Source organism: Pongo abelii, chromosome 19, assembly GCF_028885655.2.
Source record: "Pongo abelii isolate AG06213 chromosome 19, NHGRI_mPonAbe1-v2.0_pri, whole genome shotgun sequence".
In the NCBI taxonomy this organism is placed as follows: Eukaryota; Metazoa; Chordata; class Mammalia; order Primates; family Hominidae; genus Pongo; species Pongo abelii.
This window is the reverse complement of record NC_072004.2, coordinates 69,123,581-69,135,284: the sequence shown is the minus strand read 5'-3', so window position 1 is coordinate 69,135,284 and position 11,704 is coordinate 69,123,581. Positions and strand designations below refer to the sequence as shown.

Below are 11,704 nucleotides of genomic sequence, written 5' to 3'. Positions count from 1 at the left end.
GGGCGACAGAGCGAGACTTTGTCTCTAAAATAAATAAATAAATAAAAAGAATAAGTAAATAAATAATGTTAATTCGGGTGGGGTAGGAGAATTGTTAAGTGGACTGACCGGAAGTCAGCTAACTGGATTTGGGGAACCTCTTTTTTTTTTTTTTTTGAGACGTAGTCTGGCTCTGTCGCCCAGGCTGGAGTGTAGTGGTGAGATCTCGGCTCACTGCAAGCTCCGCCTCCCGGGTTCACGCCATTCTCCTGCCTCAGCCTCCCGAGTAGCTGGGACTACAGGCGTCCGCCACCATGCCCAGCTAATTTTTTGTATTTTTCGTAGAGACGGGGTTTCACTGTGTTAGCCAGGATGGTCTCGATCTCCTGACCTCGTGATCCGCCCGCCTTGGCCTCCCAAAGTGCTGGGATTACAGGCGTGAGCCACCGCGCCCGACCTTTTTTTTTTTTTTTTTTTGTCTTTTGAGACAGGGCCTCCTTCTCTCATCCAGGAGTGTGGCACAATCATGGCTCACTGCAGCCTCCACCTCCATGGCCCAGCCTGCAGTGCAGCTGAGTCCACAGGTGCACGCCACCACACTCGGCTAAGTATTCATTTATTTAGTAGAGATGGACTTTCGCTGTATTGCCCAGGCTGGTCTTGAATTCCTGGGCTCAAGCGATCCCCCCCGCCTCGTTCTCCCAAAATGCTGGGATTACTGGCGTAAGCCAACGCTCCCGGCCTAGGGAAACTTTCTAAGCTTCAACTTCTAGCTCTGTAAAATGAGAATTGGAAGTAGGTGCGATCTGAACTTTCTGATCAATTCCGGGTACAAGCTTTTCAACAAAACTGAGCTGAGGAAATAGCATGTAATACCGTGGGAAAAGAGAATACTCACCTTAAAGGAAAACTGGGGGAGCGGGGCCTAACTGCACACAAACTGCCCACAATCGGTTATCCAGTCTCCTCCCCTTCACTTTCCAACTCCTCTTGCATAGTCAGTCTCTGGTCAACCTCCTCTGGGGCCAAGCAAGCAATTTCCCCACTGCCTTAAGGGCCCACCGGTCAACCCTGGGTGAGTGGAGACAATAGGGTTTGTGTCGCAGGGGTCGTTGACACCACGTAACAATGCGCAGGGGTGTCCCCATCTAGGGTCCTCATCCCCCACCAGAAAGGCCCTCCGAGGCTACAGTGGTTGGGATGGCGTACCTGAGCGAGTGTCGCCTGCGACTGGAGAAAGGCTTTATCTTGGACGGGGTGGCTGTGAGCACCACTGCCCACGCTTATGGGCGCTCTAGGCCCAAGTTGTGGTCGGCGATTCCGCCCTACAACGCGCAGCAGGACTACCACGCCCGCAGCTACTTCCAGAGCCACGTGGTTCCGCCCCTTTTGCGGAAAACTGATCAGGTATAGGAGCTTCCCGGAAGACCCCCCACACCTCCCTAAATCTTCACTCCAGCGTCCTCACCGCAAAGAAGGCTCCGCCACTTTCACCTCCTCGGTTTACTTTCTTTTCTTTTTTAAATTTTTATTTATTATTATTATTTTGAGACAGAGTCTCGCTCTGTCGCCCAGGCTGGAGTGTAGTGAGTGGCACCATCTTGGCTCACTGCAACCTCCGCCTCCCGGGTTCAAGCGATTCTCCTGCCTCAGCCTCCCGAGTAGCTGGGATTACAGGCGCGCCACCACGCCAGACTAATTTTTGTATTTTTGGTAGAGACGGGTTTTCGCCATGTTACCCAGACTGGAATTACAGGTGTGAGCCTGTAATTACAGGGTCTAATTCTCGCCCAGGCTGGAGTGCGGTGGTGCCATCACGGCTCACTGCAGCTTCCACCTCCCAGGGTCAAGCAACCTTCCCACCTCAGCCTCGCCATTAGCCTGGACTACAGGCTTGCGCCACCATGCCGGGCTAATTTTTTTTTTTTTTTTTTTTTTTTTTTTTGTAGAGAGGGGGTCTCGCCATGTTACCCAGACTGGTCTTGAACTCCTGGGCTCACGCTATCCTCCCGCCACCGCCTCCCAGTTTTCTTAACGCAGCCCGAGGACTGGAGGAGAGGGAGGACAGGTGTTGAGCGCAAGCTCCCTGAGCTCACAGAATGGCCTTCCAGCCCTGAATTTGAGAATAGACTCATTCCAGGTTTCTGCAAGGCAAGGGGATAGGGCTCAAAGCCAGCTTCTCCCAAACCAGTCGGTCTCTTTGTCTTTTGTGACGTCACAGACCCGCCCTCTGGGGTGACCTCACACCGCAAATTCTCTAAATACTCGAAAATCCGTGTGACCTCAGTGAGCAAGACAAAGGGAATTGGCTTGACCTGCAGGGCGAGACGCCTTCCTCCTGTGACATCATAGTGGCAGGGCGTGGGGCTTGCTCTCCGGGTTCTTTGGTCTGATGGGAGGGACACCTCTCAAACCTCTGCGGACGTCAGTTCCTCCCCCTGGCCTTTTCCCTCCTAGGTGAAGGCCCCTTCCCAGCAGAGTTCTCCTCCACCAACCTCCCAGATCAAAGATTCCGAGACTGTTTGCTGATGGTTCAATTTTTCCCCCAACATTTTGCTTCCAGTATTTGTGTTTCTACATATAAGCGGTGTGGGGAAGAGACAGGAAGACTCATGGGGTTATTCTGTGAGCAAATCTTCGGGATTTGTGTGTGTGTGTGTATAGTCCCAAATGTTTGTTTGCATAGGTCTGTGCAGTGCATGTATATGGACACACATGAGTCACACTTGTGTTGACTCATGTAATTTTTTTTAAATTTTTTTTTTGAGACGGAGTCTCGCTCTGTCGCCCAGGCTGGAGCGCAGTGGCGGGATCTCGGCTCACTGCAAGCTCTGCCTCCTGGGTTCACGCCATTCTCCTGCTTCAGCCTCCCAAGTAGCTGGGACTACAGGCGCCCGCCACCATGCCCACCCGGCTAATTTTTTGTATTTTTAGTAGAGACCAGGTTTCACCGTGTTAGCCAGGGTGTTCTCGAACTCCTGACCTTGTGATCTGCCTGCCTCGGCCTCCAAAAGTGCTGGGATACAGGCGTGAGCCACCACGCCCGGCCCAATTTTTCTTTTCTTTTTTTTTTTTTTTTGAGACAGGGTCTTGTTCTGTCACCCTGGCTGGAGTGCAGTGGCATAATTTTGACTTACTGCAACCTCCACTTTCTGTGTTCAAGCGATCCTCCCACTTCAGCCTCTCTAGTAGCTGGGACTACAGAGATAGGGTTTCACCATGTTGCCCAGGCTGGTCTTGAACTCCTGAGCTCAAGTGTTCTCCCCATCTCGGCCTCCCAAAGTGCTGGGACTACAGGCATGAGCCACCACACTGGCATTGACTCATAATTTTACGACAGAAGGAACCAGAGTCTGGGGAGGGGAAAAGGAAGAACCTGAGTATTTAAAAGCTTGAAAATGATAGGGTATACATATTTTGAAAATGCTTTCTTTCTTTCTTTCTTTCTTTTTTGAGACAGAGTCTCGCTCTGTCATCCAGGCTGGGGTGCAGTGGCGTCATCTCGGCTCACTGCAACCTCTGCCTCACAAATTCAAGCGATTCTCCTGCCTCAGCCTCCTGAATAGCTGAGATTACAAGCGCCCTCCACCACACCCAGCTAATTTTTTGTATTTTTAGTAGAGACGGGGTTTCACTATGTTGGCCAGGCTGGTCTTGAACTCCGGACCTCAAGTGATCCACCTGCCTCAGCCTCCCAAAGTGCTGGGATTACAGGCGTGAGCCACCGCACCCGGCCTTGAAAAAGGCTTTCTAATTTTCTTTTTTGAGACAGAGTGCAACTCTGTCACACAGGCTGGAAGTGCAGTGGCACAGCTCATTGCAGCCTCGAACTGCTGGGCTCAAACAATCCTCTAGTCTCAGCCTCCTGAGGAGCTGGAACTATAGGCATGTGCCACCATGCCCAGCAGCTAATCTTTTAATTTTTTTTTTTTTTTTTTTGAGGTGGAGTCTCACCCTGTTGCCCAGGCTGGAGTGCAGTGGCACGATCTCAGCTCACTTCAACCTCTGTCTCCCGGGTTCAAGTAATTCTCCTGCCTCAGCCTCCTGAGTAGCTGGGATTACAGGCATGAGCCACTACACCTGGCTAATTTTTGTATTTTTAGTAGACACAGGGTTTCGCCATGTTGGCCAGGCTGGCCTCCAACTCTTGACCTCAGGAGATCCTCCAGCCTCAGCCTCCCAAAGTGCTGGGATTACACCGCTCCCAGCCAATCTGTTTAATTTTTAAAAGTATTCTTTAATTGTCAAAACCACCATTTGTGGTAGGTATTATTTTCATTTAAATAAAGATAACATTTATTAAACTTCACTATGCTAGGCCCTTTATCTGAACAAAATCACTTAAGTCTCACAGCAAGCCAGGCGCGGTGGCTCAATCCTGTAATCCCAGCACTTTGGGAGGCCGAGGCAGGTGGATCACTTGAGTTCAAGAGTTTGAGACCAGCCTGGCCAATATGTGAACCCTGTCTCTACTAAAATTACAAAAATTAGCTGGGCATGGTGGCGCATGCCTGTAATCCCAGCTACTCAGGAGGATGAGGCAGGATAATTGTTTGAACCCAGGAAGCGGAGGTTGCAGTGAGCCGAGATGGCAACACTGCACTCCAGTCTGGGTGACAGAGTAAGACTGTGTCTCAAAAAACAAACCTCACAGCAATACTCCTTTTACTGATGGGAAAACTGAGGCCCAGAGAAGCTGTGTAAGGCCCAAGGTCACAAAGCCTGTTAATGGTTGAGCTGGAGTTAGAACCCAGCCTGTCTGGCAGCAGAAACTGAGCCTTCAGCTGCCAAGCTCAACTGCCCCTCCCTGAGAGGCAACCAGGTTCTTCTTTTTCTTTTTCTTTTTTTTTTTTTTTGAGATGGAGTTTGGCTCTTGTTGCCCAGGCTGGAGTGCAATCGCAGGATCTTGGCTCACTGCAACTTCTGCCTCTGGGGTTCAAGCAATTGTACTGCCTCAGCCTCCTGAGCAGCTGGGATTACAGGTGCCTGCCACCATGCCCAGCTAATTTTTTGTATTTTTAGTAGAGATGGGGTTTGGCCATGTTGGCAAGGCTGGTCTCGAACTCCTGGCCTCAGGTGATTCACCCACCCTGGCCTTCCAAAGTGCTGGGATTAGAGGCTTGAGCCACTGCGCCCGGTCCAGTTCTTAAATATATTTAATCTGTCTGCCCCAGTTACCTAAGGCTCTGACCTCTTCCCTCTCCCCACAGCAAATCCCAGGGCAGTTTGCACTGTGTCCCCCTCAGCATTGTGGCTGACAGTCTTCTGTATTCTCTTTCCCACTTTCAGGATCATGGCGGTACAGGAAGGGATGGCTGGATAGTAGACTACATCCACATCTTTGGGCAAGGACAAAGATACCTCAACAGGAGAAACTGGGCAGGGACAGGCAAGTGCTGCCTCCATTTCTAGCCTCATCATGGTTCCTGGGCCATAGCGAGGCCTGGTTGAGGGGAAGAGGCTAAGGGACTGCATCCTTCCAGCTTTTCTTCACATACATGAGCAGATGGTGCCACAGTGCTCCCTAATATTAGTTAATAAGCACCAGTACTGTATGTCAGGCCTCATTTTTTTTTTTTTTTTTGAGACATGGTCTCACTCTATCACCCAAACTGGAATGCATGAAATGCAGTAGCACGGACAGGTGCAGTGGTGGCTCACGCCTGTAATCCCAGCACTTTGGGAGCTGAGGCGGGTGGATCACTTGAGGTCAGGAGTTCCAAACCAGCCTGGCCAACCTGGTTAAACCCTGTCTCTACTAAAAATACAAAAAAACAATTAGCCAGGCGTGGTGGCTCGCACCTGGAATCCCAGCTACTTGGGAGGCTGAGGCAGGAGAACTGCTTGAACCTGGGAGGCGGAGGTTGCAGTGTGCCAAGATCGTGCCACTGCACTCCAGCCTGGGCGATGCAGCGAGACTCCATCTCAAAAAAAAAAAAAAAAAAAGAAATGCAGTAGCACAATTACTACTCACTGCAGTCTTGACCTCCTGGGCTTGCGCAATCCTCCCACCTCAGCCTCCTGAGCAGTTGGGCCCACAGGTGTGCACCACCACACTCAGTTAATTTTTTATTTTTTGTGGAGATGGAGTCTCCCTATGTGGCCCAGGCTGGTCTTGAACTCTTAGGCTCAAGTGATCCTCTGGCCTCAGCCTCCCAAAGTGCTGGCATTACAGACATGAGCCATTTGTTAGGCGCTTTTCACCCTCACACTAACCCCATGGCACAGGTAGGAAAACAAGTTTCTTGAGTTAAAGTAATTTGGCAAGAGGGCTGAGCTGGGATTAATATTCTGCTCTTCCTGGCCTGCTGCAGTGGCTCATGCCTGTAATCGCAGCACTTTGGGAGGCCGAGGCAGGCAGATCACGAGGTCAGGAGTTTGAGACCAGCCTGGCCAACATAGTGAAACCCTGTCTCTACTAAAAATACAAAAAATTAGCCGGGCGTGGTGGCAGGCACCTATAATCCCAGCTACTTAGGAGGCTGAGGCAGGAGAATCTCTTGAACCCAGGAGGCGGAGGTTGCAGTGATCCGAGATTGTGCCATTGCACTCTAGCCTGGGCGACAGTGCGAGACTCCGTCTCAAAAACACACAAACAAAAAGATTCTGCTCTTCCCAACTCTGAAGCCCCTGTTCTCCTCACTGCTGCATCCTGCTCATTTTCCAGGCCCAGGTTAACAACAATGGGAAAGAGTTGAGAGATACTTTTCCAACAGGGTAAACCCTCCTCCCAGCCTAGCTCCACCATCCGGGGCCACTCCTCTAGTCACATGATACTTTGTGCCATTTGGCCCAATTGATCTTGATCTCATCCATTTTTTCCACATGGGTCAGAGGCAAGGGTGAGATTTTTCTCATTTCTTGCGGGAGAGGGGCAAGCTTTGCCAAGCCCAGAATTTCTGGCCCTTCCTGTCCCAGCACAAACCATTCACAGTTTTCCTGCAATTATTCCTGGTGCGGGGTTTTATTTCTAGGAAGCCTTCTGTCCCTCAACCTCACTAGCCCTTGGCTTTTCAGCCCAGAGGCTCGGGACACTTGAGGATTGCGTGTTCAGCATGGGGAATGCAAGTGACTAGGCCTGGTTGGCATCCCATACCACACCCAGGGGAATGGGGAAGCCAAGAGGTGGGCTGAATGCAGGCTCAGGCCTCTCTCTCCTTGCCCCCAAGGGCATTCTCTCCAGCAGGTGACTGGGCATGACCACTACAATGCTGATCTGAAACCGATCGATGGGTTCAATGGAAGGTTTGGCTACCGCCGGAACACTCCAGCCCTCCGTCGGAGCACGTCCGTCTTCGGAGAGGTCACCCACTTCCCTCTGTTCTAACAGCATCTTTTCCCTTCATAGCCATCGACCTGAATTTCTAAGACATATGTTTAGATGAACTCTTAGTGTTATTTTACGTTAAAAAAATTAATTTGTGTCTCCACGTGTGCTGTTTCTTCCCTGAGATTAGAGGAAGGAGCCAGTTCTACCCTCAGCTTCTCTTTCGCCTGGAGAGGAGGTGAGAGGAGAAAGGGCTTCTCAGGCCTACACCCTTGCACTCCATACCAACGAGTGCCAGGTTTGAAAGGAGCGGCTTCAGTTCTCCCCTACCAGTGGGATAAGAAGGAGCCACACTACTTAACCTCAATAAAGCACTTCCCCAGCTATCAGCAGGGCCCCAGGTCAGAGCTGGCTATTGTTTCCACCAAGAACAGAGCAAAGGGCCGGGCGCTGTGGCTCACGCCTGTAATCTCAGCACTTTGGGAGGCCGAGGCGGGTGGATCACAAGGTCAGGAGATCAAGACCATCCTGGCTAACACGGTGAAACCCCGTCTCTACTAAAAATACAAAAAAATTAGCCGGGCGTGGTGGCGGGCGCCTGTAGTCCCAGCTACTCGGGAGGCTGAGGCGAGAGAATGGCGTGAACCCGGGAGGCGGAGCTTGCAGTGAGCCGGGATCACGCCACTGCACTCCAACCTGGGCAACAGAGCAAGACTCCGTCTCGAAAACAAAAACAAAAAAAAAGAACAGAGCAAAGGCCAAGCTCCGTGGCTTACGCCTGTAATCCCCAGCACTTTGGGAGGCCGAGATGGGAGGATTGCTTGAGCTCAGGCGGGTGGATCACTTGAGACCAGTCTGGGCAACACGACGAAACCCTGTCTTTACTAAACATATATAAGTGTGTGTGTGTGTGTGTATGTGTGTGTGTGTATACACACATATGTTTATGTATATATATATGCATATATAGAGAGAGAGGGAGAGAGAGAGAGAGAGAGAGAGACTCACTCTGTTAGCCCAGGCTGGAGTGCAGTAGTGTGATCTCAGCTCACTGCAACCTCTGCCTCCCGGGGTTCAAGCAATTCTCCTGCCTCAGCATCCCCAGTAGCTGGGATTACAGGTGCCTGCCACCACGCCCAGCTAATTTTTTTGTATTTTTAGTGGAGGCGGGGTTTCACCGTGTTGGTCAGGCTAGTCTGGAACTCCTGACCTCACCTCGGCCTCCCAAAGTGCTGGGATTACAGGCGTGAGCCACCCGCCCGGCCCAGGATGTCATTTTTCAAGTGTTCCCTTTCAGTTTATTGGTGGCCAAGGGAAAAGCCAAAGCAGATGATGGATAATTAAGAAGGTGGGGCTTTAGAACACAAAGCTTGCGAGAACTCGCGTGGGTGGAACTTGATTGTATTGAGTCACCATAAGTAGACACGGAAGGAGCTTGTTATGGCCAAAGGGGGTATGGCTCAGGGGTAGAGCATTTGACTGCAGATCAAGAGGTCCCCGGTTCGAATCCGGGTGCCCCCTTCTGTGGTGTTTTCTCACTTACATTCCATTTAACACTAAATACTGTTAGCCACGGTATCACCATAAAAGATGAAGCAACTTTCAACTTGCCCTTGTGCTGAAGTTGTTACTCCCACATTCCAGCTGACCTTTAGGACAAAAAGCCCATCTGGGACCTCATTTGTCTTCAATTAAGACCAAGTCCCTGAGGAGATTCTAAATCTGTGAGTGAGTCTGACAGAGCTGTGAACACAATTTGGTAATTGGGTGTGTGTCGGAGTATAGATAAAAACGCATGTATTTTTGAAAACTTAGTACATGAAAAGCTGCCTCGAATTAAAACATGAAAGAAGGGCCAGGGCCAGGGGCGGTGGCTAATGCCTATAATCCCAGTGCTTTGGGAAGCCGAGGCGGGTGAATCACGAGGTCAGGAGTTCGAGACCGGCCTGGCCAACATGGTGAAATCCCTGTGTCTACTAAAAATACAAAAAATTAGCCGGGTGTGGTGGCAGGCACCTGTAATCCCAGCTACTCGGGAAGCTGAGGCAGGAGAATCACTTGAACCCGCGAGGCAGTGGTTGCAGTGAGCCGAGACCGCACCATAGCACTCCAGCCTGGGCAACAGAGTGAGACTCCATCCAAAATAAAAAAAAGTTCGAGACCAGCATGACCAATATGGTGAAACCCTGTCTCTACTAAAAATACAAAAAATTAGCTGGGCGTGGTGGCGCACGCCTGTAATCCCAGCTACTTGAGAGGCTGAGGCGGGAGAATCGCTCGAACCTGGAAGACAGAGGTTGCAGTGAGCTGAGATCGCGCCATTGCACTCCAGCCTGGGCGACAGAGTGAGACTTTCTCAAAAGAAAAAAAAGAGGCTGCGTGCGGTGGCTCACGCCTGTAATCCCAGCACTTTGGGAGGCCGAGGCGGGTGGATCACGAGGTCAGGAGATCAAGACCATCCTGGCTAACACGGTGAAACCCCGTCTCTACGTAAAATACAAAAAATTAGCCGGGCATGGTGGTGGGTGCCTGTAGTCCCAGCTACTGGGGAGGCTGAGGCAGGAGAATGGCGTGAACCCGGGAGGCGGAGCTTGCAGTGAGCCGAGATTGCACTACTGCACTCCAGCCTGGGCGACAGAGTGAGACTCTGTCTGGGGGAAAAAAAAAAGAAAGAGAGAAAAGGAAAGAAAGAGAAAGAAAGAAAAGAAAGAAAGAAGGAAGGAAGGAAAGAAAGAAGGAAGGAAGAATAGAAAGAAATAAAGAAAAGAAGGAAGGAAAGAAAGAAGAAAGGAGAGAGAAAGAAAAGAAGGAAAGAAAGAGAAATGCCGGGTGCGGTGGCTCAAGCCTGCAATCCCAGCACTTCGAGAGTCCGAGGTGGGTGGATCACGAGGTCAGGAGTTTGAGACCAGCCTGACCAACATGGTGAAACTCCGTCTCTACTAAAAATACAAAAATTAGCCAGGCATGGTGGCGTGCACCTGAAATTCCAGCTACTTGGGAGGCTGAGGCACCAGAATCATTTGAATCTGGGAGGCGGAGATTTTGTGAGCCGAGATTGCACCACCGAACTCCAGCCTGGGCAAAAAGAGTGAGACTCTCTCTCCAAAAAAAAAAAAAAAAAAAAGAGGCCAGGGCGATGGCTTACGCCTGTAATCCCAACACTTTGGGAAGCCAAGGCGGGCTGATCACAAGGTCAGGAGATCAAGACCATCCTGGCTAACACGGTGAAACCCCGTCTCTACTAAAAATACAAAAAAATTAGCCAGGCATGGTGGCGGGTGCCTGTAGTCCCAGCTACTTGGGATGCTGAGGCAGGAGAATGGCATGAACCCGGGGGGCGGAGCTTGCAGTTAGCAGAGATCCCACCACTGCACTCCAGCCTGGGCGACAGAGAGAGACTCCATCTCAAAAAAAAAAAAAAAGAAAGAAAAGAAAAGAAGGAAAAAAGGAAGGAAGAAGGAAAGCAAGAAAGAAAGAGCAAGAAAAGAAGGAAAGAAGGAAGGAAAGATAAAGAAAAGGAGAGAAAGACGGAAGGAAAGAAAGAAAAGAAGGAAAGAAGGAAGAAAGAGAAAGAAAAGAAGGAAAGAAGGAAGGAAGGAAAGAAAGAAAAAGAAGGAAAGAAGGAAGGAAAGAAAAGAAAGAGAGAGAAAGAGGGAAAGAAGGAGGAAAGAAAGAAAGAAAAGGAAGGAAAGAAGGAAGGAAGAAAAAAAAGAGAGAAAAGGAGGCCAGGCGCGGTGGCTCACGTCTGTAATCCCAGCACTTTGGGAGGCCGAGGCGGGCAGATCATGACGTCAGGAGATTGAGACCATCCTGACTAACACGGTGAAACCCCATCTCTACTAAAAATACAAAAAATTAGCTGGGCGTGGTGGTGGATGCCTGTAGTCCCAGCTACTCAGGAGGCTGAGGCAGGAGAATGGCATGAACCCAGGCCACTGCACTCCAGTCTGGGCGACAGAGCAAGACTCCGTCTCAAAAAAATGAAATAAAATAAAATAAGATGAAAAAGAATTGCTTATTGCTTAAATGGAAGGGGCATATGTCACATTCTGGGTGGTGTACTTCAGCTTTACATCTTTTTTTTTTTTTTTTTGAGAGAGGGTCTCGCTCTGTCACCCAGGCTGCAGTGTAGTAGCATGATCACGGCTCACTGCAGCCTGAAACTCATGGGCTCAAGTAATCCTCCTGCCTCAGCCTCCCCAGCAACTGGGACTACAGGCATGTGCCACTACACCTGGCTAATTTTTTTTTTTTTTTAACATAAGTAGAGAGGAGGTCTTGCTTTGTTGTTCAGGCTGGTCTCCAACTCTTGGGCTCAAGTGATTCTCCCACCTCAGCCTCTGAAAGTGCTGGGACTACAAGTGTAAGCACCATGCCCAGCTTCACATCTTGCGTCTGTTTGTCCCAAGTGTGGGATGGGTACTGCAGTCATTTGCAATTTGACTGGAGATAGACAAA

General features: G+C 50.2%; 1 protein-coding gene and 1 non-coding gene across 2 annotated transcripts; both read left to right on the top strand.

Annotated features, from left to right (window-relative positions):
- The first annotated feature begins 1,033 nt into the window (after positions 1–1,033).
- SPMAP1 (sperm microtubule associated protein 1) lies at positions 1,034–7,409 on the top strand. Its single transcript, XM_002827664.5, has 3 exons — positions 1,034–1,386; positions 5,269–5,368; positions 7,149–7,409. Exons 1-3 carry the CDS (start codon positions 1,180–1,182, stop codon positions 7,304–7,306), a joined length of 465 nt encoding a protein of 154 aa, XP_002827710.1. The 5' UTR covers positions 1,034–1,179; the 3' UTR covers positions 7,307–7,409.
- A 1,286-nt stretch (positions 7,410–8,695) lies between these two features.
- TRNAC-GCA (transfer RNA cysteine (anticodon GCA)) lies at positions 8,696–8,767 on the top strand. Its single transcript has one exon. It is a non-coding gene; the product is annotated as a tRNA-Cys (tRNA).
- Positions 8,768–11,704: the final 2,937 nt, after the last annotated feature.